Source organism: Mustela putorius, unplaced genomic scaffold, assembly GCF_011764305.1.
Source record: "Mustela putorius furo isolate JIRA1106 unplaced genomic scaffold, ASM1176430v1.1 tig00003869_pilon_pilon_pilon, whole genome shotgun sequence".
In the NCBI taxonomy this organism is placed as follows: Eukaryota; Metazoa; Chordata; class Mammalia; order Carnivora; family Mustelidae; genus Mustela; species Mustela putorius.
Genome location: NW_025422021.1, coordinates 9,305,231 through 9,329,222, shown reverse-complemented (window position 1 = coordinate 9,329,222; position 23,992 = coordinate 9,305,231). Strand labels below are relative to the sequence as shown.

General features: G+C 36.1%; 1 protein-coding gene across 1 annotated transcript in view; it reads left to right on the top strand.

Annotated features, from left to right (window-relative positions):
- Positions 1-23,992, top strand: part of PDK1 (pyruvate dehydrogenase kinase 1) — a 27,657-nt gene extending 3,665 nt beyond the window's left edge. Inside the window, exons 3-11 of the mRNA XM_004744080.3 lie at positions 1,934-2,005; positions 3,933-4,117; positions 4,408-4,503; positions 5,706-5,783; positions 7,325-7,401; positions 9,204-9,302; positions 16,737-16,847; positions 19,071-19,184; positions 21,373-23,992. Of these exons, the coding sequence (XP_004744137.2) occupies positions 1,934-2,005; positions 3,933-4,117; positions 4,408-4,503; positions 5,706-5,783; positions 7,325-7,401; positions 9,204-9,302; positions 16,737-16,847; positions 19,071-19,184; positions 21,373-21,513 (973 nt within the window). The 3' untranslated portion in view covers positions 21,514-23,992. The remainder of the gene's footprint in view (positions 1-1,933; positions 2,006-3,932; positions 4,118-4,407; positions 4,504-5,705; positions 5,784-7,324; positions 7,402-9,203; positions 9,303-16,736; positions 16,848-19,070; positions 19,185-21,372) is intronic.

Below are 23,992 nucleotides of genomic sequence, written 5' to 3'. Positions count from 1 at the left end.
CTGTTTTAAAAATTCTTTGCTAAAAATAGAATATGCTACATTTTGGAATCTAATCTGCCCTCAAAACATTGTAGGTGCTCAACTGTCTTTTGAATAAAGAGCATAATTTTTTTTTTGCCAGTGAAGAGAAAAGTGAGGGTTAAAGCAAATTTCAGAATCACTTGACTTTAGAATGCTTTGGACTGCAGAGAGGCGCCGTGCTTGTCAAGAACAGCTTTCCAAACCAACATATGGATTTACAGATTTTTAAAACACTTTCATTGCCTGCTGGATCCCTACTAAAGATATTTGTAGATCAAGTGCCAACCGAGCAGCCAAAGCAGACCCTGTATGTTTGAAGGTTACTGAAAAGTAGTCGTGAAGTGTTTTCACCTCTGGCCCTGTACCGCTATTGTGCCTGGCAACATGACCTTGATGAAGTCATTTGGCTCTCCTCATTTTGCTCTGTCCTTAACAGGTGATTTGCCACCTTGAATTGTTAGGTAAATTAAAAACCTGCATTTTCATGACTTTTGTTTTTGTTCAGCTCTGTTTAAAAGAACTATGTGGTAAATTATTTTAACAAGTGTTTGTTGACTGGATGTTGACTGGACATAAGCTATTAACCTGGAGCATGCACGCTTCCAAAGGATAACCGCCTTCAGTGCCAGCCGATCATTGCCAATGCAGAAACCCTGTCCAGATCATCTGACTTTTGTGTATTTAAAGAAGAGTCAAAAGTCTAGATTTTTAATGTAGAATCTCCCAGTTTTGAAAGATTGCAACTAATTAAACATTAAAAAAAAAACAAAACACTCAAGTCCTGTAAGGTATATAGGTTTTAAAGCTCAAGTGTTAAATTAGACTCCTAGACTGAGGTAGGCAGGCTAGCACATTTTATTGAAACTGAGACAAGGGGCACCTGGGTGGCTCAGTGGGTTAAGCTGCTGCCTTCGGCTCAGGTCATGATCTCAGGGTCCTGGGATCGAGTCCCACATCGGGCTCTCTGCTCAGCAGGGAGCCTGCTTCCTCCTCTCTCTCTCTCTCTCTCTGCTTGCCTCTCTGCCTACTTGTGATCTCTGTCTGTCAAATAAATAATAAAAATCTTAAAAAAATTAAAAAAAAAAAGAAACTGAGACAAGTTATTTGCCCCAGATCACATAGTTCTGGTAACAAACTCAGTTCTCATGACAATCAGCATTTATAATGTAGAGTGGTAAATTTAAGATAATGAAACACTAATTTAGAGTATATAACTTAAAAAAAAAGAAGTTGGAAATCTTAAAATCACTATTTTTAAAGATTTTATTTATTTATTTATTTATTGGATTTATTTGAGAGAGTGTGCTCACGCACCAGCTTGCACAGAAGTAGGGAGAGGGGCAAAAGGGGAGGAAGAAGCAGACTCCCTGCTGATGGGGTGGCTCCATCCCAGGACCCTGAGATCATAACCTGAGACAAAGGAAGCCACTTAACCAACTGAGCCACCCAGGTGCTGCAAAATCTTGAAATTCTTTTTTTTTTTTAAGATTTTATTTATTTGACAGAGAGAGAGAGACAGCACAAGCAGGGGGAGTGGCAGGCAGAGGTAGAAGGAGAAACAAGCTCCCTGCAAAGTAGGGAGAGCCCGTTGTGTGACTGGATCCCAGGATGCTGGGATCATGATCCAAGCCGAAGGCAGTCACTTAACCAACTGCATCACCCAGGCACCCAACATCCTGAAATTCTTAATTTAACCAATGTTTTTAGGGAAAAAGGCACTTTCTACTACTTTGTGCCAGACTTTGCTTAAATGTGAATGGGTCTAAAAATCCTACTTCAACCATAATTTGTAGCAGTATTGTAAATTTAAAATAAAAAGATGTTAAAATTAAAAATACCTTCTTAGTATTTTTACAATATTGAACTTTCAAAATGTAAAAGAACAAATTTACCCCACTGATTTGCATTTTAGGTATATCCAGAGTCTTCAGGAGCTTCTTGAATTTAAAGACAAAAGTGCTGAAGATGCTAAAACTATTTATGAGTAAGTTCACTATTTTGATCCTGTTCTGAATATAATTTTCATACTCTTTAAATGTCATATAAAAAATATAAGTATATCAAGCTTAAACCTGCTATTGGGTCACTTTAGGGAAATGAACTTTCAATTTCTCTCCCCTCCAGAACATACGATAGTATGTGTCTATAGAAGCTCATGTAGGTATGACAAATACCATAAGGCAGTAAATACAAGAAAAGACACAGTTAAAGTGTGGTGATCAGTGGAAATCTAGATGTGGCCTCAGAGCCATTTGGATGGTAGGGAGCTGGTGAGGACTCAACCTGGAGAGTGCATGCCACCTTCAACTCTGGCAGATTATTGCCAATGCACAAACACTATCCAGATTGTCTGATTTTTGTGTGTGTGTTTAAGGAAAAGCAGTAAACTTAGACTTTTAAAATCTCCCAATTTTGAAGATTGCAACTAATTAAAAATTTTTTAAAAAATACTGAAGTCCTATAAAAACATATCTATGAGTCTCACTTTATGACCTTTGGCCTGTAAGATAATGAAAGAAATATAACCAGTTTAATAACCAGCATAACAGAATTGATAAAACCAGGTAGTCCTCTAAGAAGTTACCTGCTTATTCCAATGAATGTTGCTCAGAATTTAAAGACTACTTCTTTCACTGTCCTCAGAGTTCACTATACTTTTTTTTTTAACTGTCTTTAAAGATGATGGCAACATTTCACTTTTTAAATGTGTTTTGGTCTGAAAATAAGATCAAGGATTTACTCTCTGCCTACGTATGAAGCACACTATGTATTAAATCTTTAAAACAATGCTATTGAGTTAATGCTGTCTGTGCACAAAGAAGTTAAGAAACTTAGGGTAGCATTGAACTCAAATAGCCAACTAGTGGTAGCATCAGGATTTGAACTGAAGCCCTCTTTCTTAAAAATAAATGTTATGCTACGAAACCTTCTGAAAATGGTTAGAGCTGAATCTAAAAAAGACGGAGAGCGATCAAGCAAAATAATACTGTTTGGGGTTTTGAGAAGAGAGAAGTGAAATAAAGAGTGACTAGAAATGATGACTTGTTTGTTGTTTTTGAGGAGTTTTCTTGTTTGTATTTGAGATTAGCGGTTTGGTTTTGAAGCAGATTACAACTAGGAATTCCAAAAATATTTTGAGCCGTGAGAGCATCATTGGAATAAGTTAATAGTACTCAAGATGATGACTTTGAATGGGAAAGCACTCATTCAGAAGTGTAAATTCTCATGGGTATGTTACAAGATGGATTTTGTTATTTCATAATTAAGACTTTTCTCTTTTATTTAGGTCTTTAAATGCAATAATGTCTTCTAAATGACGGAAGTGGGAAGGCTGGGTGACTCAGAAATTTTTCTTTTAACACAACAGTAGACTCTTCCTCTCCCATTTTTAAATTTAATAGATTCAATGAAATTAGAATTTCTTTTACTTTTCTCAGTGGTTCTTTCTCTCTTGGAACCATAGGGAATAGTCCTAAACAGGCAGGCTTTATTGGTTCATTCATCTTTATTCCTTACAGAGCATGTGTTCCCTAGAAGCAAGCGCTCTGTCTTCTCTTAATGCTGAACATCCCAGCAATACTATCCTTATTGGGAGTGCTTAGATGATCTGAGATGGTAATGGTTAAAGAAAACCCTTAACATTTTTAGGATTGTGTTTTGTGGCAGCCTTATTTTTTAGGAGTTCCAAGAAAATAAGTTTCAAAAGTTTTATTTTGGAGAATTTTGTACTGTCATTGATTTTGTGTATTTATGATCTGAAATTTATTTAAATAAGCATAAGAAAACATACACCAGTTGTCTTTTATTGTATCAGGAATTTCTTGCCTAGTATAGGTTAGTTAAACTTACATTTTAGTATTAAATTCACTTGTCTAAACATTTGGCAATTTTGACAAGTCAGGTTTGTTTAGCTTTACAGATACTGTGATCCGGATCAGGAACCGACACAACGATGTTATTCCCACGATGGCCCAGGGTGTGATTGAATACAAGGAAAGCTTCGGGGTGGATCCTGTCACCAGCCAGAATGTTCAGTACTTTTTGGATCGTTTCTACATGAGTCGCATTTCAATTAGAATGTTACTCAATCAGCACTGTAAGTATCCAGAAGTCAAGAGAAAAAGCAAAATGAAATGAATATATAAGTATATTTTAAACTTATTTAGAAAACTTCTCTTTAGAAATATTTAATTTCGCTTTTTTGTATATTAAGTAAATTACCTTACAAAGGAGGTATTTTCATTGAATGTAAAATACTATGTGTGTATTTAAGGAAAATATCTACTGTTTGGTACCATTTAGAAAAACTGGAAAAAGCAGTTATAGAGAGTTACAGCTTATTTTGTTGTTGGTTTTTTGTTTGTTTGTTTGTTTGTTTTTTGATAGCTTTATTGTTTGGTGGAAAAGGCAAAGGAAGCCCAGCTCATCGAAAACACATTGGAAGCATAAATCCAAACTGCAATGTAGTTGAAGTTATTAAAGGTAAATATTTTTATTTCTCCTTTCGGGAAAGATGCAAAAATTAAAATTGTTGAGTTTTTCCTTTTTTTTAAGATTTTATTTATTTATTTGACAGACGGAGATCACAAGTAGGCAGAGAGAAAGGAAGGGAAGCAGGCTCCCTGCTGAGCAGAGAGCCCAATGTGGGGCTTGATCCCAAGACTTTGGGATCATGACCCGAGCCGAAGGCAGAGGCTTCAACCCACTGAGCCACCCAGGCGCCCCGGGTGTTATTTCTTGCTATTAAAACAATTATTTATATCTTGAGATAAAATGTTAGGGCAAATATATGGATTTGAAAATAAGTTTATGACGTTAATTGTACATTATATATAGAATGAATATTTTGTTGATATACTTTGTTAGGCAAAGTATGGTGATACTGTGGGGGTATCTGTTTCACTTCAACAAGAAGTATATATCACCCTATACGAGGAGCCATAATTCATAATAGTTTGGTTTGCATCTTTCCACACTTTTTCCTCTTATGCCACGTATACTCCTATACATATGTAATTGTTGGTCTTACATTGTTTGTTTTGGAAAATGGGTGCTATATGTATATTTCTCTACAAGGTTAGAGCCATCATTCCATGTTCAATATATATCGATACACTTCAGGGTTTTGAATGGCTTCATGGGTATATCAGAATGTATTAATCCATCCTTCTGTTGCTTCATGTTTAGGCGGTTTTCTTTTTTTTTTTTAATTACCAGCAGCAATACTGCAGTGAACATCTTTAATATCTGCTGACTTTGCTAGTATTTTAGAAGGAAAGATTCCTAACATTCAAGACATTTAAAATGCATTTAAAATTTTGATACCTCCAAAAAGGTATCAAATAATGAATGAGAGTGTCTGTATTCTAAACTTTCACCAACTCTACATGTTTGTTACATGTATTGTAAATAGTTCCTTCACCTTGCTGTTTTTACTTTGTTTATGGTGTCTTCTATTTTGATGTCTTTATTTTTATATAATCATATCTGTCATTTTTCCTTCATGGGTATTAGGTTTTGTCATGTCATACTTAAGAAGATCTTCCCCAAATAAGATAATCGAAGTATATTTTCATCTATAGACAGTTTTAAAATTTCATTGATCAGTACTATTGCCACCTTAATGCGTGATATAGAAGTAAATTTATTTTAATGCTTTTTTTGTTTGTTTTGATTCACACTAGATGGCTATGAAAATGCTAGGCGTCTGTGTGATTTGTATTATATTAACTCTCCTGAACTAGAACTTGAAGAACTAAATGGTAAGTGTGATGGTGTCTTTTCCTCAATGATTAGTGTTGTAATTATCTGAGAAGCAGTGATAAGAAGAATTTAGATGTGTCTTAATATAAAAGGAGTTTTCATCAACTTCTTTACTGAAGATGAAGGCTGAGGGAGAGCAATCATGTTAAGAATTATGCGCGCGCGCGCGTGTGTGTGTGTAATTTAGTTGGATTCTGTTCGAAAAGCATTTTTGGCTCTTCTTCCCCATTTTGTTTATATTTAATTGATGATGTTCATTCTTTCCTTATTTTTGTTTCTGTTTTGGTTGTAGAAAAAATGATGCCAAGAAAATTACATTTGACTGTTATATGTACTCCAATAATGTAAAATTCACCCTTTAAGAATTCTATTTCCTGAGTAGTAAATCATTTTTTATTGTTGAGGAAGTAAAAAGGCTGGCGGTATAAAAATGAAAGAAAAATGCTCTTCTGTTTGAGAATCTGTTTATCTTTGATGATCTTTTCACCCTGACTAGTACCTTTTCAAAAAAAAATTCTGATGTCTTGGAAGGAGGTTGATAAATCTGATTGTGTTTCTGTGGGGGTGGGGTAGTTGGGTAGAGGGAAAAACAGTTACTAAGTTAAGTTACTTAAGATGTCCCTTTAAGAATACAATTAAATAGGTTTTTCCTAAACTGTATTCTGGACCTTACAGTGGGAGAACAGTGGAAGAAGTTCTTCACTTGAAAATAGAATTGCTTGGTGTTTTTCTAAAGCCATATTAACTCTTTTGTTTCATAACAATACCACTCAGTAAAGAATCACAATGCACAAATGATAGTTTAGGAACCTGAACTGTGAGCAGTTTCCAGGTGTCCCATCCATGTTTCCACGGGGCGGTTTATTCAGAGGAGAGTCCCAATTTATTGGATCAATTAGAATTCTAAGGTATGGTGAGTCTTACTCCTTTGCTCTACTTAAAGTTCTGTTTTACATACTTCCTTCCTGCCCCCCTCCCCCTGCCCTGCCACTGCATCTCCAATTGGGCTTCTAAATTTAATAAAATGTTTGTAGAATTCATATCCCTTGATACATTGATGCTAGCTTAATTTAATTCAGATCTGTATCCATAGAAATGCCTGAAATAAAACAGAAAACATTGCATATGGTGAAACATTTAAAAAATGGCTTTAAAAAAAAATAGTATATTGATGTGACTTGGACCATGGAACTTAGATAAGACTTTAACACTTTTGTTTTGGAAAATAAAATTCTGACCTTAAGGCCCAGAGTTCTTTTAAAAGACTCACCATCATAGTGAAAATGGGAAGCTGGGTTGGCTAGACAGTTATGCAGGATCACAAGAATGACTGCAAACTCATGTTGTCACCATCAGTTATAAATCTTTGTGAATGTGGGGTCAAACACTAACGCAGTGAAGAACCGGGATGTCAGTTCTCCCCCAAATAATACTACCCTCCCTAGTAAATGTTTTTCTTTTCATCACTACACAATATATTCTTGAAAATGCTTTAAGCACATCTCTCTGTACTTTCATATTTTTCTCTTCTGCTCTGTAGCAAAATCACCAGGACAGCCAATACAAGTGGTTTATGTACCATCCCATCTCTATCACATGGTGTTTGAACTTTTCAAGGTTTGTAAAATAGTATTACATAACCTTTATCAGTCCTTTCCTGAGGTTAGGGATCTGCTCTACCAGGTTTTCCTCCCTTGCATTTCAAGATGTCATTTCATGCTCAGTGTCATGTCACGTTGCTGGAGATCAGCGTTTTATCCATGCTGATGGGAACTTCAGTGTAGTGGTAAGTTTGTACTTGGAAGACAGGAAGAGTTGGGCCTGAATTCCAGTTCTGCCATTTAATCTCTGTGTGACATTGGACAAATCAGTCAACCTTTTTGAGCCTATGTTTCCTCTTCTATAAAATGAGGATAATACTATCCAGGTTGTTAGGAAGATTGGGAGTAGCCTACTAAGGTGTCCAGAACAATGGTAGCTCAGTGTAAATGTTCAATAAAGTTCTGTTTTTACAAAATAGAATATTTAGAAGAATGGTTTTCAATTTTCCCCCTTAGAAGACCAGAATCCAACTATTATATATTTGTGGGGGGTTTTGAGAAAGTCATTTATATTGACTTACAGGGCTTTTGCTATTATATTCGCTCTTTACAACAAATTTCAAAAACTAAATAAAATTATGCTAGAAATGTTGAGTATTTTATCCCCCAATAACCCACCAGTGACACTTGGTGATACACAGAAAAGTGAGTGATGAGGAGTGGTACAGGTCCTTGTAGCTGAAAATGACTGCCCTAAATCGAGCCTATATAGTCAGTTTCTCTTACTTTAGTTACCATGTCTTGAGCCAGTAGTCATCTAGTAGAGAGCAGAGGTGACTTTCAGTCTGATCGTGTAAAAGAAAAATACTCTGAAACACAGAAAATCTGACTGAATTCTTAGAACAACAAGAGTTCAAGAATGCTCTTTTGTTGCTAGGACAGCAAGAATGTATCTAATACTTTACAAAAAATCTTTCTATCCAACTGTTTAAATAAATAAGTAATTGGCACTTAAAGGATTAAAATTAATTTTTTCCTTAAAATTTCAGTTACTAGAGATCTTATTCCCCATGATGCTTAATAAAAGAAGTATCATATTCTATAATATATTTTACATAGTGTCATTAATAATGGCTTTCATTTGGAACCAAATCTTAAATAGCCTTTGGTAGAGATGGTAGCATCTTTTCCCCAGGGATACTCAACCCTGATGGGTATGCCTTGGTCACACACTCCTATTTCCAAATTCAGTCCCACCTTTTGCCTTTTTAACCGTATCGAGTTTTATCAATTTCTATTGCAATGCTACATGTCATGTTATCTTTTCGTGCTTATACTATTTTGGCATTGTGTACTGTGTATCCTTTAGGAATTGATCAAAAGAGTTTCACAGTGTAAATATCCTTAGTTTCAAACTAGTGGAGAATTGGATTAGTTTCTACATCATAGTAAGACCACTGCTGAGAATACTACATGAAAAAAATTTTTTTTTCCTTCAAAGTAATCTATGGCCATTAAAATGATTCTTAAAAATAGGGACAAAACTTTTCAAAAATAAGGTTTGCTTGTTATCTACTAAATTATAGATGTATTTGGATAGAATCTTCAGCTTCAGTGTAAACTAGTCAAAATGTTGAGATGCCTGGTTTTGGAAAATGTGCAGAATTTAGTTGAAATCTTTAAATCAGAGTATTTCAAAAGTCCTCCAAAATTGACAATAATTTTTAAAATTCTTCAAATATAAGAATTGTGATACTTTGGCCTATCTCCAACAAATTAAAAAATTTTTAAATTTCATATTATATATATATATATTTGAAAATTATAATTAATCTTTTTTTGAAGTTTTATTTTGAATGGAACCCTAATATATTTCAGAATGCAATGAGAGCAACGATGGAACACCATGCTGACAAAGGTGTTTACCCTCCTATTCAAGTCCACATCACACTGGGTAATGAGGATTTGACCGTGAAGGTAAGTGCTTTCTGGCTTGTTTGTTTGTTTTAATTGATGCACAGGCATGTACATAATTTCCTGAAGACATAACTTATTCTTGGGAGAAAGAAATCCTACCTCTGATCGTTAATAAGCACATTGCTTCAGGGCACTTGAGTGGCTCAGTGGGTTAAGCCACTGCCTTCTGCTCGGGTCATGGTCTCAGGGTCCTGGGATCAAATCCTCCTCTCTCTCTCTCTGCCTATTTGTGATCTTTCTCTGTCAAATAAATGAATTCTTTAAAAAAAAAAAAAGCACATTGCTTCATTTATCTGGCAGAGTCTGGAAATTATCCCCTGAGTCTGTTTCTATTCTGGTCCATAATCCAGATTATTCAAGGAAAAGTAAATCCTGAAGACAGACAGTTTAGCAGTGATCTTGAATATCCACTTGGATAAGTAAAAGCTAAAAAATCTGAATGTTCACAGTGTTATATAGATAGTATATAATGTTGCATTTTTAAACAATGTTTTTCGATCTACTTTTATTTCATTTGCTTCTCATAAAAGCTCTTTACTTAGGAGCACAGATAATCTTATTGTTGATTTTACAGATGAGGAAACTAAGACACAATGTGTAGCTCATAATTTCAGAGCAAATAAATGCCACAGAACATGAAATCAGGCTCTGACTCCAGGGTTTTTCTACTTCATCGTTCAGATAGTCCAGTTTCTTAGAGTATGATGAGTCTCTTTTTAAAATAATCATTGTAAATTTTGTTTTAAAGTAATAAATGCAAAGAGTTTAAGAATCAAATATATTAGTTCCTGGCCATTTGTGGGTCACTATTGTCTTTTAGTTATTTTTTTCTGGGACTTATTGGGATATTTTTCATTAGTATCCTGATATTACAATTTCCAAAACACAAAAATTTTCAAGAGCAAATACTAACCTTCTGTTACAATAGCTGAGGAGTTAGCTCTTTTAGAGCACCTCCCCTCCCTGACCTAACCTCCCCTGCTCTTTTCCCAGTATTTAAGTTCATACTTGAAATTCTAGATTAAAAATAATCATCTTGGAGAATTTTGAAGGCATCTACTGTTCCTTATTTCAAAAGCATATAATTCAGTTACTCAGCCATCAAAAAAGAATGAAATCTTAGCCATTTGCAATGATGTGGATGGAGCTAGAGTGTATTATGCTAAGCGAAATAAGTCAGAGAAAGACAAATACTGCAAGATTTCACTCATATGTGGAATTTAGTGAACAAAATGGATGAACATGTGTGAGAGGGGGAAAAAAGAGAGGGAAACAAACCATAACAGACTCTTAATGATAGAGAACAGCAGGGGGTTTGATGGAGGGAGGTGGGTGCGGTGTGGGTAATGGCAGATGAGTATTAAGGAGAGCACTTGTTATGATGAGCACTGGGTGTTGTGTGTAAGTGATGAACCACTGAATTATATTCCTGAAACCAATATTGCACTGTATGTTTACTAACTAGAATTTACATAAAAATTTGAAAAAAATGTTAAAATATGTATAATTCAGTGGTTTTTAAGAATATTCACCACTGTGTTATTTCAGAACATTTTCATCACTCCCAAAAAAACCTCCATACCCATTAGCAGTCACTCCCCAATTTCTCCTTCTCCCCAGTCCTTGGCAACTACTAATGTATTGTCTGTGTATGGATTTCCCTATTCCGGACTTTTCATAAAAAGGAAATTCTGTAGTATGTAGTCTTTTGTGACTGACTTCTCCCACTTGATATAATGTTAGAGCAGGTATCAGTACTTCATTACTTTTTGTGGTTGAAGGATACTCTGCAGTATGCGCATGACACATTTTGTTTATCCATTCATCACGCTGATGAACATCTGAGTGGTTTCCATTTTTGGGGTGTTACGAATAATGCTGCCATTCATGTCAAAGTCTTTGTGTGAACATAGGTTTTCAGTTCTCTTATGTATACACAAAGAAGTTGAACTGCTTATAGGTAACTGTGTTTAAGTTTTGAGGAATTGCTGAACTGTTTTCCAAAGTGATGATACCATTTTACGTTTCCACCAGCAACATATAGAAATTCCAATTTTTCCACATCATTGTCAACATTTGTTAGAATCAGTCTTTTTGATTATAGCCATACTATACTGTGTACAGAACCTCAGTCTGCCAGAGATGAAAACTTTCCTGAACATGAACAGAGCCCTGGTATACATATGACCTTTTAGATTCCCAGGATATCCTCGAGCTTTTCTAAGCCCCTAAGGACATCTGATTTGCTAACTTCCTGTTAAGGTTTTTGTTTAGTCTGTTGTTTGCCTTAACTGTTGTACACTGCCCTAGGCAGCCTTCAAATTAATTAATTATCTCTAACTGTTTTTGATAAATGTTTCTGAGGATGGGAAGTAGGTGCACACAAGACTTTCTGCATTGGTGAGTACAGAATCAGGCCAAAGAACGATAGCCTTCCCAGTGGCTACCATGCTGCCGGTTTCACTCTTGATGGGAGATGGGGGTGGAAAGAAGCCAAGTTAAAACACCACAGAGTCCGTTGTTTTTCTTCACTAAATGCTCCCCAGGTTGCTGCAAGCCTTTGGTTAATTTCTAGAGTTCTGATCAAAGTTGACTCTGACAGTATTTGCCTTTTTCTTGGTGCTTTGATGGATGAGACACTTTTCCTTTTTCCACTGTTTTTGCTGACGTAACTCCTGCTATTCCTTTTGAGAAGACTTCTGCTTATTCCAATTCCTGTTCTTTTGTATACGACCAGTTTTAAGTGTCAGGTTTTGTTGTTTTGTCTCTTTTAACTAAAGCTTTTAAGATCTTCAGCTCTGTTCTGATATTTCTTAATGATGTGACTTGGTATGGGTCTTTTCTTACTCATTGAGCTGGGCCCTTTAGAATTTCCACTGTTTCCTTGGTGCTTTCTTCCCTACTGCTTCATTTTCTGATAGTCCCATTTGGAGGATGTTGGGCTTCATGAATTGATCCTCTGATTTTTCTTATCTTTTTTCTGCTGCTTTTTATCTCTTTAAACTTTTCATTCTACTCTGTGAGATGCCCTCAACTTTGAATTCCCAACTCTTGTATTGAATTTTTGTTTCTATTATCTTACAAATTTCCGGGAACTTTTTATTTTTTATTACTCCTTTTTTATAGTATTCTGTTTAGTTTTACCTTCTTTTATCACTCTGAGGATAATAATAGCTGTTTTTTTCTAAAAAATTAATATGCCTTAACTCTCTACACTGTTTCCTCTGAGTTTCTTTTTTCTGTTTATCTCTCTTGGCTGTTCATTTAAAAAGAGTGATGCACACATAAATGTATGGCAAATACCATCTGTTTGCTAAGAAAGTAATGTGAATGCATCACTTTTTTTCAGCCTAGATGCTAATGTATGTCTATTTTTTGGTTGGTTATGTGTCAGCTACTTGCTTGTTAAGGTTTACTTGATTCAAAATAAATCCCACATGTCTTCTGCTTGGGGACCTCAGTTGTGCTACAGCATTGCCTTTCTCATAATCTTTTGCTGTTTTGTCTTTCATGTGCTTTTGCATGTTGGTCTGTAGCTGTTTGCTTTTACTTGCGGTTATCCATCACAGCGGATTAAGAGTCACTGAATTCTTAGACACTTAGCAGAGACTTGGCCTGTGCTGGTGGGAAGGATTTGTTTGGGGAATCTGTCTCTTTAGTGTCAAGAAAGTTTCATAATGACCCAGCGATTCCATTCCTAGGTATATACCCAAAGAAATGAGAACAGGTATTCAAGCAAAAATTTATACAGGAAGGTTCATAGTAGCATTATGCATAATAGCCAAAAATTGGAAATGTCCCAGATGTCCATCAACTGATGAACAGTTCAATGAAATGTGGTACATCCATCTGATGGAGTATTGTTGGGCCATAAAAATAGATGAAGTATGGGTACCTGCTCCAGTGTAGCTGCTAGCTACAATACTGAAAAGATTACACTAAGTGAAAGAAACCAATCATATCAGACAATTCTATTTATATGAAATGTCCAGAATTGGCAAATGTATAGGGACAAGAAACAGATTAGTAGTTGCTTAGGAGTCTGACCAATAAAGAGTCCAGGGTTTCTTTTTGAAGTAATAAAAATATTCTAAAATTTGTGGTGAATGTTGTACATACCTACTTATATATTAAAAACTATCGAGTTTCACAGTTTAAATAGGTGAATTTTATGGTACATGAATTACTTTAATAAAGCTGTTAAAAAAAAAAAAAGGAAAGGAAGACTCAGAAGGGTCTTGAAAAGGCTGTTCTAGAAGCCCCTGTAAAGGCCCCACCCATATTAGGCTCTTCCTCCACACATCCAAGGTCACATGACCAAATCTCCTGTTAAATAGATGCTTGCTTTAATTTCTTCAGTAGAGTTTTCATCCCCATCACTAGTACTGGATTTTCAGGATCAAGATCTGTTTTTAATCCCTCTATAGAAACTTAGAAAACTAGTACTAAATGATATATATTAGAAAGTCAACAGGATGGCTTATAGTTGAGTTTTTAAATAATCTTTATATAGTCTTTCTTTCCATTCTTTTAGCTTATTCAATTTTTTGATATTTTTCACCTTTTTTTCCGTTGGCTAAGAATCCTGTGAGAGAGTTGTTTTTTTCTGGCTGATGACTTTAGCTGCTCTTTTAGATTTGGTGTTTGTGCTATACTCAGTAAATAAAATAAGTGTTAACAGCCACATGTCTTTCGAACTAAAATGTCAGTGTCTTGATTCATTCCCTATCGGTGATTTTACAAACTAGACATTGAGAAAGCTGTTGAGGAGGAGACTTCAGGAGCTCTGGGTGAGTTCAGGGTTAGTAAATCTCCTGCCTTTAGAGCTGTCATCAAGTTAGTGGTTCATTTCCCTTGGATCTGAAATTCCCACAAATTACCCCAGGGAGGCCAGTGTCTTGGGGAACAGGAAATTAGGGATGGCAACTCTTGGTTAGACGACATTGCAAAGTGGTGATTTCATACACCAAAGAGAAAACTTTAAAAATAAAAATTTTGGCAAACTTCTCTTTCTCAGCCTTTCGGTTGACATTACTGTGTATCACCCATCTCTTTTGTAATATCTTTACATTTCCTTGGCATAGGCTTCTTCTGATGATTCTCGATTTTTTCTTCAAATTATCTTGATCAGAAGTTTAATTTTCACATATCTTTCTCAACATATTTCTCATCAGACTGCCATTCTTCTTAAATATATACAGACCAACTGTCTGTCCCTCTCTGCCATTAATCCCTTTTCCCCTTTTATCAATGAATTCAAATCTTCTGGCATAATATTATCTGTTACAATTCCATTAGAAACTCTTTCGACCTCTTTAAAAATCTGGCTCCACTTTATTATGTCTTTGGCTGCAAAGCAAAGGAGGTTAGCTTTATCAGTTTTTAGTTACATTCTATGGCTTAGTTTACCCCCTTCACCTGTAAGAAGAAGAAGACGCTTCTCGAAGTCACCTTTGTCCTTTCTACTCAGCTCTCTGCTTTTCTCATACTGGCCTCTAGCGAGAAATTACTTCTTGTTTCATTTGATTGTTGTCGCCTTTTCTGGCCAAAGATTAAGGAAAACCAGGAAGTATTTACTGAAGTCTACTTTTTATCTTAATATCTATTCTAATACATTGTTTACTTACTTAATATTTACAGAACACCCACACTTCTTACTCACATTGCCAGTAAATGTGCAGCAGAACATTAAAGGATGAGTAATTAACAAATTGATGGATTCCAGAAAATACCCAGAGCTCTTTATTAATTTTATGAAAATAAATCTCTTCACTGGACTTTGAATTCATAGCCAAAAACAATTTCAAGCATGCTTATGTTCAAGTTCTAACTAAAGTCTTTGTATATTTTTATACTGTAATTTTCTAATTGTAGATGTATCAGAGGCAAGCCCTCAAGTGGTATTTCAAAACATATTTTTATTTTAAAAATTAAAATCTCTGTCATTTTCACTATGAAAGTAATATATATGCATACTGTAAAGATATTTAAAATTCATATAAAAACTCAACTATAAGCTATCCAGGCTTGACCTTTTTTTTTAAATTAATTTTGACCTTTTTTTTTTTAATAATGCTCTTTTAAACTTATTTGTGATCAAGTCTTTGATTTTTTTATCTCTGTCTTTTTTTTTTTTTTTTTTTTTTTTTTTTTTTTTTTTTGAGTAGTCTCTACACCCTGTGTAGGGCTCAAATTCATGACCCTTAGATTAAGAGTTGGATGCTATACCAATTAAACCAGCCAGGCACCCCCAGCCTACTGACTTTTTAACTGTTCAACACTATGTATCCATCTACCTACTTATTCACTCATTCACATATGTGTACCACACACGCACACATACATGTACACATACACATTAAACCAGATTTGTTTGTATATTAATGTTACACATAGTAGACTCAATTTAGATTTTGTGACAAAGGAAAATGTACAATAATTTGGAAAATAAGGCCCCATTAACTGTAAAGGAAAACAGAATGAAAATAGTCTCTAAATAAATTACTAAATTCAGCCTAACATGTGATTTGAGTTGAGAAATGACATTAGAACAATCCAAAGACCAGTGTACTCTAAACTCAAAAGGAAGTTGTCTGGGGGGGGGGGTCTGTGCTGCCGAATAGTATTATGTGGACCTCTTTCACCCCGGTACCTACAGTTCTACACAATATTTCATGGCTCAGTGGTTTTCTATTTTAGAATGTGCTTTAGTTTACTTCAGTAGTCCCCTTTTTAGGTTATAATCCAGTTTTAGCTATTCTGCATAGTGCTGTGGTGGATATTCTCATACATACTTTGCGTACTTCTTTGATTATTTTTTTAGGATAAACACTGTTGGGTCAGAGGGTGCATGCATTTTGAATCTGATTGCCAGACCATCCCCCAGAAAGGAATAACAAATTCATTGTTACATACTGGGTAGACTTAGTTTATGCCCCGTTCTATGCTCACTGCACTGTGGATGTGTGGCCAGTGAGAGGCAGAGCCACAGCACTGACTCTGTATTATGATGGAGTTTATTATTCATTAGAATTGTGCACATTGGAGGAGTTCTATGAAGTCTACCAGTGAGGAAAACGTTTACACTCACAACTTGGATTGCATAGTACTTGTTTTGAAAAGCAGTACTTTCTTTGGGCACCTGTGTGGCTCAGGTGGTTAAGCAGCTTCCTTCAGCTCAGGTCATGATCTCAGGGTCCTGGGATCGAGCCCCGCTCTGGCTTCTTGCTCAGCGGGGTCTCTGCTTGTCTCTCTCCTTCTGCCCCTGCTCTTGCTTGTGTGCTTCTCTCCCTCTCAAATAAAAAACAATCCTGAAAGAGAGAGAGAAGGAAAGAAAGAGCAATACTTTCCCATCAGCAGTTAAACTGTGATTGTGTCTTGGTGTTTTGCTGTTTATGGGACTTGGTCATAAGGCATGATCCTTTCTCACCTTAGATGAGTGACCGAGGAGGTGGTGTTCCTTTGAGGAAAATTGACAGACTCTTCAACTATATGTATTCAACTGCACCCCGGCCTCGTGTTGAGACGTCCCGAGCAGTGCCCCTGGTATGTGATCAAGAAATAACAAAGTGTAAAAAAAAGAAGAAATAATTGAATGTGTTTCTGTGAATTGGAAAAAAAAAATCAAATGAATACCAAATAAATTACCAAATAAATCTGTTAAGCAATTGTGTAGGGTATCCATGAGGGAGAAAGGAAGCTATTAGAAAAAAAACACTTTACTCTGAATTTAAACAGCCTGTGGCTCATTTCTTCATTTGATTGAAAAGAGCACAAGACAGCAAATATTGTTTTACAGTTCTTACTACCAAGCTGGATAGTGATATGTCAGTAGTTTCATGTGGTTAACCACATTTTGATATACTATGTCTAATAGGAAGACTGAGTTACCAGTTTTGCTAGCATTTGGTCAACACTGATTGAATCTTCAGTGTTGATTTTTTTTTCCCCTCATGTACTTATAATTAGAAAAAAATCTCATAATCTGGACCCAGAAAAAAGCCTAGAGTTCTCATCACTTAATTGCCCACCTGGAAAAGGCTCAAATTATAATTGTTGTGGTGGTATTTTTTATTGATTTCAGTCACCTGTTCTCGGGTCTCCTTGCTTTTAAAGCGCTTTGCCAAATATCTGACCTGTAACTTGGGGAGAACTATTCTTTCGGGCTTTGAAACTTCTCTGGCATATGTGCTGGAATTAGGCTAGAACAGATGAAATGCAGTATAAAATAGATGGATCTATTTTAGATTCTTCCTAAGAAGTTACTAGAAGGACTTAGAGTTGTACCTGTTACACAGCACAGTTTCCGTAGCTCAGCTGTAATCTAGTTCATGTCTTACCATACTTTTAAAATGATTACGCCAGGACTGCGCTGCTCACACACAGTTGTGTATGCCTCCATGCACTGGCAGACAGACACAGTCAAATAACAAACATGAGCCCCTTCTTAGATTCTGATCTTATTGTAAGAAGTAAGGGAGGGAGGGGTGTATAAATCACAGAGCTGTGGGTAGGGATGGTAAGGAATCCAGGGCTAGGAACAGGAGAGCTGTCACCACCCTGAATTGAAGGAAGAAGTTGTTAGCGGAACCCAGAAGAAAGGATAGTAACCAAGCAGCTGCTTACACTCAAGGGGTCTAATCCCAAGGGAAGCTCCCCTCAGCGGGAAGGAAACAGAGGAATGACTTCTGTGACTGGACTCCCTCTGAGCTCCTACTGGGTTCCTCATTGTCTGGACCCACTGGAAGCAGAGGGCAGGGGAATCGTTGATAGCATCCTCTCAGGGCAAGGAGCCATGTGGAGAGTGGGTAGTTGATTTGGAAGGGTAAACAGAAACTCTGGTCAGAAAAGCCAAGGAATAAACAAATGGGAGAGGTAGATGAAACCAGAGCCTACATTTGTTAACAGCACTCTGATTCCTGAATCTGCGTAAGCTCTTAACTAAAGTGTTACATTGGAATATCATTGAACGTCTGGCTTGGTGATAAAAACTGTTTTTACACTTGTCCAAATGTTCTGCTTTGTATTAAAGAATTTGTAAGATTTATTCAGGTAAAGAAGGCCATTCCAGGAACTGGAGACAGGATGAACAAAGACACAGAAATGAAAAATAACATTTGTTTGAGGAACTTAAGAGCTGGAGATTTGGTCCAGCTGGACTAGAAAGTGAGAGGCAGAGACCTGAGGTCTTGAAAGTTCTTTTTAGAAGCTTGAATTTTTATCTCAAGGCAGTGGGTTGGGGATGGTAGGCAGGTAGGTCATGGTGTTAGTGGCGATGTGCTTTGAAGGTTTTTAAACAGGGGAGTGATTCGTCAGTGAGTGACAAAGTGGACTTACTATTGATCTATCCAGGTTCAGAACACAGGCTGAAAATTCATGGTATGAAGTCAAGAGATGTATCTCTGAGACTGCCAACAAAGCTTTTTCTACTCTTGCTCCTAAAAGAGAGAACATGTTTAATCTGATATTGCCAAAAGCAGTATTGGGATACCCTAGAGGAAGGCAGCAAAGAAGAGCAGTGTGCTGTTCTAGGTCTACATGAGTCATTTTATAGGAAAAAGAAAAATGAGTTTTAAATGACCAGAGGGGAGCCATCTAATGTAGTACCCCAACTAGGCTTCAGCTTGATCTGTATTAGTGGTTAGGTATTAATGAGCTCTTAGATGCAGGCTCTGATAGCTTCAGGATACTCAGAAGCATTCATTTTAACTAGAAAAGTGTGTCACTGTGTGGCTTTCTGAATAGAATTTCACTTTTCTCATCTCACAGGCTGGGTTTGGTTATGGATTGCCCATATCACGTCTTTATGCCCAATACTTCCAAGGAGACCTAAAGCTATATTCTCTAGAGGGTTATGGGACAGATGCAGTCATCTACATTAAGGTAATAACTGTAGTCTTTTTGATTTAATGATAATTCTTTTGGTTATAAGAAAAGATGCCAGTATTTAGCTGTAATGAAATTTTCCTCTACCTCATCACTGTTAAGATATAAGAATATGGTTTTTACATTGGATCCCATGTATTTTCAGAAATGATCTCCTTAACTGGGGGAAAGGACACACTCTGACCTGTGATGATCAGAACTATAACAGAAAAAAAGTCGGGCTGAAGTGGGAAATCACGTTATATATTACACAAATTTAATGTTAATGCAAAACACATGAATGGGCATTGATCCCCCAATCTTTTGATGTACTGCCAGTGTCTTTTCTCCGTATATGAGTCTGCAGATTCACGTTTCAGTTGTCTCTCCTGCAGAAGCTATACTTACCATGCATTGTTTTGATTTCTTGAAACAAAGAAACAACCAACTGCATAGTCTTTTTATTTATATGTAGTCCTTCACAGATGTCTTCTGACTCAGATCTGACAGCAATCTGTGTATAACTTTTACTTCATGAGTCTTTCCAAAGCATTCATCTTAGTTTTCAAAGCACCTCCACCTACCCTCCATCCATCCATCCATCCGTCCATCCATTTATTTATTTGTTTGTTTATTTATTTTGCATTTTGTTTAAGCAATACTTGATTAAATTATGTGATTACAGTGATAGATGTAAGTGCATAAACATATTTGGGAACAAGCACAGGGGACGCTTGTCTGACATATAGCTTACCTGGTGGGAGCAGAAGCACTTAACCTGCTGGCCTGTGGTGTTCCATGTGTTTATCTGAGTTCAACATATTTTACAGTGTTGGAGAGCCACCGAGCCCCATCAGCCCCCTGGATTGGTTAAGCAGTGGGCAGTTGGTGCCTAACTTAGTGACTCAAGTTTCTTGTTCTGGCCACTAGATGGCACCTGTTTTATAGGAAATGGTGAAGACTGTAATGTAAAAAATAAGTTTATCCAAAAAGGTTAAATTTTTTCAAGATAATAATTCTTTCTCTTTTCTTTTAAACCATCTCAATTGTAAATAACTTGAAAAGGGCAACATGAAGGTAACATTTTTATCACCAAACATAACATTTTTTATCTAGCCCATAAATCAAGTTCCGGTAGTTCTGGCATATTTAAAGAGAATATGTAGGTGAAAGGGGTTTTTTCCCACTTTGTAAAAAAAGCAGAAGACCAGAATCTCATAAAATCATTAAAATAATCTTGATACCACCTCAGGTTGTGATCTTCAAGTCCTGAGTTCAAGCCCCCATTGGGCTCCACAGTGGATGTGGAGCCTACTTAAAAAAAAAAAAAGAAAAAGAAAAAGAAATTTAAAATCAATGTCAAAAATTTCCTTACCATTATCAGAATGAAATTTCCTGTTCAATATTTTCTACGTCTTGGGAATACCCATGACCTAAGGTCAGAATCCTACTAAAATACCTCAACTTGAAAAAGATAAGGAGGAACATGGTTTATCTCAGGTTCCAGAAATTTGCAGGAAACTGAAACAAAACAGTGTGAATCAATGGTAATGATATGTTGGAAATGTGAAATGATGCACAATGCAGGTATCCCATCCGCTATAACCGAAATTGGTGGCTTGAATGGCAGGAGGAGAAGACACAGGGTCAAACCCAAGGCCAAGAATTTGTCAGTCAAAAGCCTTAGACATAGTTTTGTATTTATTGATAATGTTGTTATGATGACTTTTCAAAGTCCGTGACTATGCTGGAAAAAATAGTATTTTTTCTAACAAATAATTGAAATAGATTTCATGAAATGATTTTACAATTATGTATATTAAGGTGCATATGTCAGTTTTTATGCATTTACACTTAAATGGCTTTTTCAGTTAACCAGCTTCTGTTCTGGGTCATGTTTTTATAAGAAGCATCTCCTATACCTATGTAAAATTTCATTCCAGCAGCTTCCAGGCTGTTTGGACAATTACTGCAAACAAAAAACTCAATCAATGTGCACACAAAGCAGTGCCATAGACTTAGTCAATAATGCATTGCAAATATGTACACTGTTTCAAAATGTATATAGATGGTGTGAATGATTAATAAAGTACAAATTCAATAAAGCACTGTTTAATTTGGAGTAACCTTTTGCCACTGTATACTTTCTCAAATAGTGGATTCTAAAAAAAAAAATGCCAGACTTAGGTCCCACTTTTTCTTTCAGGCTTTGTCAACAGAATCGATAGAGAGACTCCCAGTGTATAACAAAGCTGCCTGGAAACATTACAACACCAACCATGAGGCTGATGACTGGTGTGTCCCCAGCAGAGAACCAAAAGACATGACAACATTTCGCAGTGCCTAGATACGCTTGGAACACCTGGCAAATCCAGATGTGGCTTTTGTATTAAATTTGGAAGGGATGACATTCAGAACTACATTATACCAAATACTTCACATGTTTTTTTTCAAAATTAATTATTTGGGTAGAATAAATGGAAAGTGAATTCCATTTATATCTGTTAAACCTCCTAAAGAATGAAATTGTACCTATTTTGCACTTATATTTTCACAGTTAATTGAGCATATTTTTAAACAACTGCAGTTTTGGTCAACTTTCCTCTTTATGGTAGACTTCAGAAGCATGGGAGTCTTTGGGTTTCTGCAGAAAGCTGTGTGGTTTTTAAAGAACTTTTCATTTATGTGTGTTGGAAACCTTTCCTTAATGATTCTGATTAGCTAGTTAGCCATCCACCTGTTTTTTGGAATTCTGCCATCCTTGCTTACTCTGTAATGACAGCTGTAATAAGATGGTCTTCAGATGTACCAGTGAGTAAGTAGAAAACAGTTGCCATGTAAATGGGGCACCAGCCCCCTTTCAGCATCTACATGCATCACCTTCACTCTGAAGTTGATTTTTCATTTTTTAATTCCATTGCAGAGGATCGTAATGGGTTCCCTGTGGAGCTAAGCCAAGATCATAAGCAATCTACTCTGAATGTGCTTGTGATTAGTGCAGGGGGAAGTTTTTATACTAAAAACAAATTAGCAGCGGCTAAAATTCTAGAGAAGAAATTGAGGTGGAAGTAGTGAGTCCACAAAATTGAACTATTGATTATTGATATTACCTAGGGGAGCTTTTGAGAGACAAGAGTTTTTTGGGGGGTCTGACTCCAGACATACAGAATCAGACTCTCAACTGAGTCTGGGGCCCAGAAATATCAATTTTTAGAATGCTTCCCAGGTGAGTCTGTTGCCTCACCTAGTTAAGAAACCACCCTTTTAAAGTGAATGTTATAAAGTAACAGAGATCTTTAGGTTTTGATTTTCACTTACTGCAAGGTCAGGCTTCTAGACTCCAGGAGAGACCCAACACTCTCAGGCCTGGTGCAATTAAAAGCAGGTAGGCAAAGTGCATGAGAACAGTCAGGTAACCGAAAAATTAGAACCATAAAAGCACAAGTATTGATGAAGAACATGTATTTTATAAGAAATATTTAGACTTTTTTATCAGGAAAAATTCAACCAGGGCTTATCAGCAATTCTTTGCATTCATATGGTGATTTCTAGTTTACAAATACTTTGGTGTAATATGATAACTCTGTTGGGCTTTACAACAGATGTAGAGCAGGTGGTATCATCCTTGTTTTGAGACTCAGAGTGTGGCCCAAGGTTGCACAGAATTGGAGTCAGGGCCTGAGTGGTCTCTGCTGATCACTGTTAGCTGCCAGGTCTGGGAAGCCGTGAAATTAGGAGACTATGTTATTAGTCAAACCTCGACTTTTAAGGTAACAGGGAACTATATTGAAAATGAATTTTAAAGTAAGATTTTAAATATTTAAAAAACAACCTTAATACTTAAAGGTGGGAACTTTATCTGGAAAATGCATTGGGCTGAAACACCTCATTCTCAAAAGGATTATGTAAGTTTAACAATTCTGTATAAATTTGTAAATCAGAAGGGATGGAAGAGGGCAGTGAATCCGGACCGCTCTGTGAGAGGTAATAGTCCCGAGCCTCAGGGCGAATGGTTTGCCTGGGCCTTCTTAGCCAATTTGACCAAATGTTGGAAAAAGAGAAGTTTTACCCAATATAGCATTCCTTAATTATGGATTTTGTGAAAAATAATAGAATATGCTAATGGTGACTTATATTAGTCCAAGGTGTTAAAGTTTATTAGCTTTAAATTACACTTTTTTGGTAATGATGAAATATTTTAGAATTCTTTGAATCAAAATACTTTCTTTCCTAAATGAGACATTTGTATAACTGACATAAACTTGATGCTTTACTTATAAAACACTTTCCCTCCCTCCCCCAAATTAAAGTTTTTCTCTATTTATGAGCTAACAATAATGTTTTTAAAGCAAAAGTGAAATGTTTTCCTTTAGCTTCTTTTTAAGCTATAGCCTCTTTTTTACTTTGTTATATGGTAATGGACATAAAATTACATAAAAAAGTGTTGGAGGGGTAGCATTCTCCTCTATGGTTTCAAATCATTGTGCTACCTAGAAAGTTTTTAGATTCTTAACCTGTTTTCTCCACCAGCATTTAGTGTGATGCCATGTAGATACAGAAGTATATACAAGGATGAGAAGTGGATACTAAGTGATTTCTTCTTATAACCTGGGCATTTAATAAATGTGCCAACATTTTTTAGGAAGATTCGCAAAAATATTCTGCCCTATCCTTAAAATACTGGCTGACTTTAGATATCTTGATACTTAATAGTGATCACTTTCTTGCACTGTGAAGTTTTTACATGAAGATGTTGAAGTGGAAGTCTACCATATGATATTATAAAATGTTTTGTGTGTGGCAATAAACTAAAAACGTGGACCAAC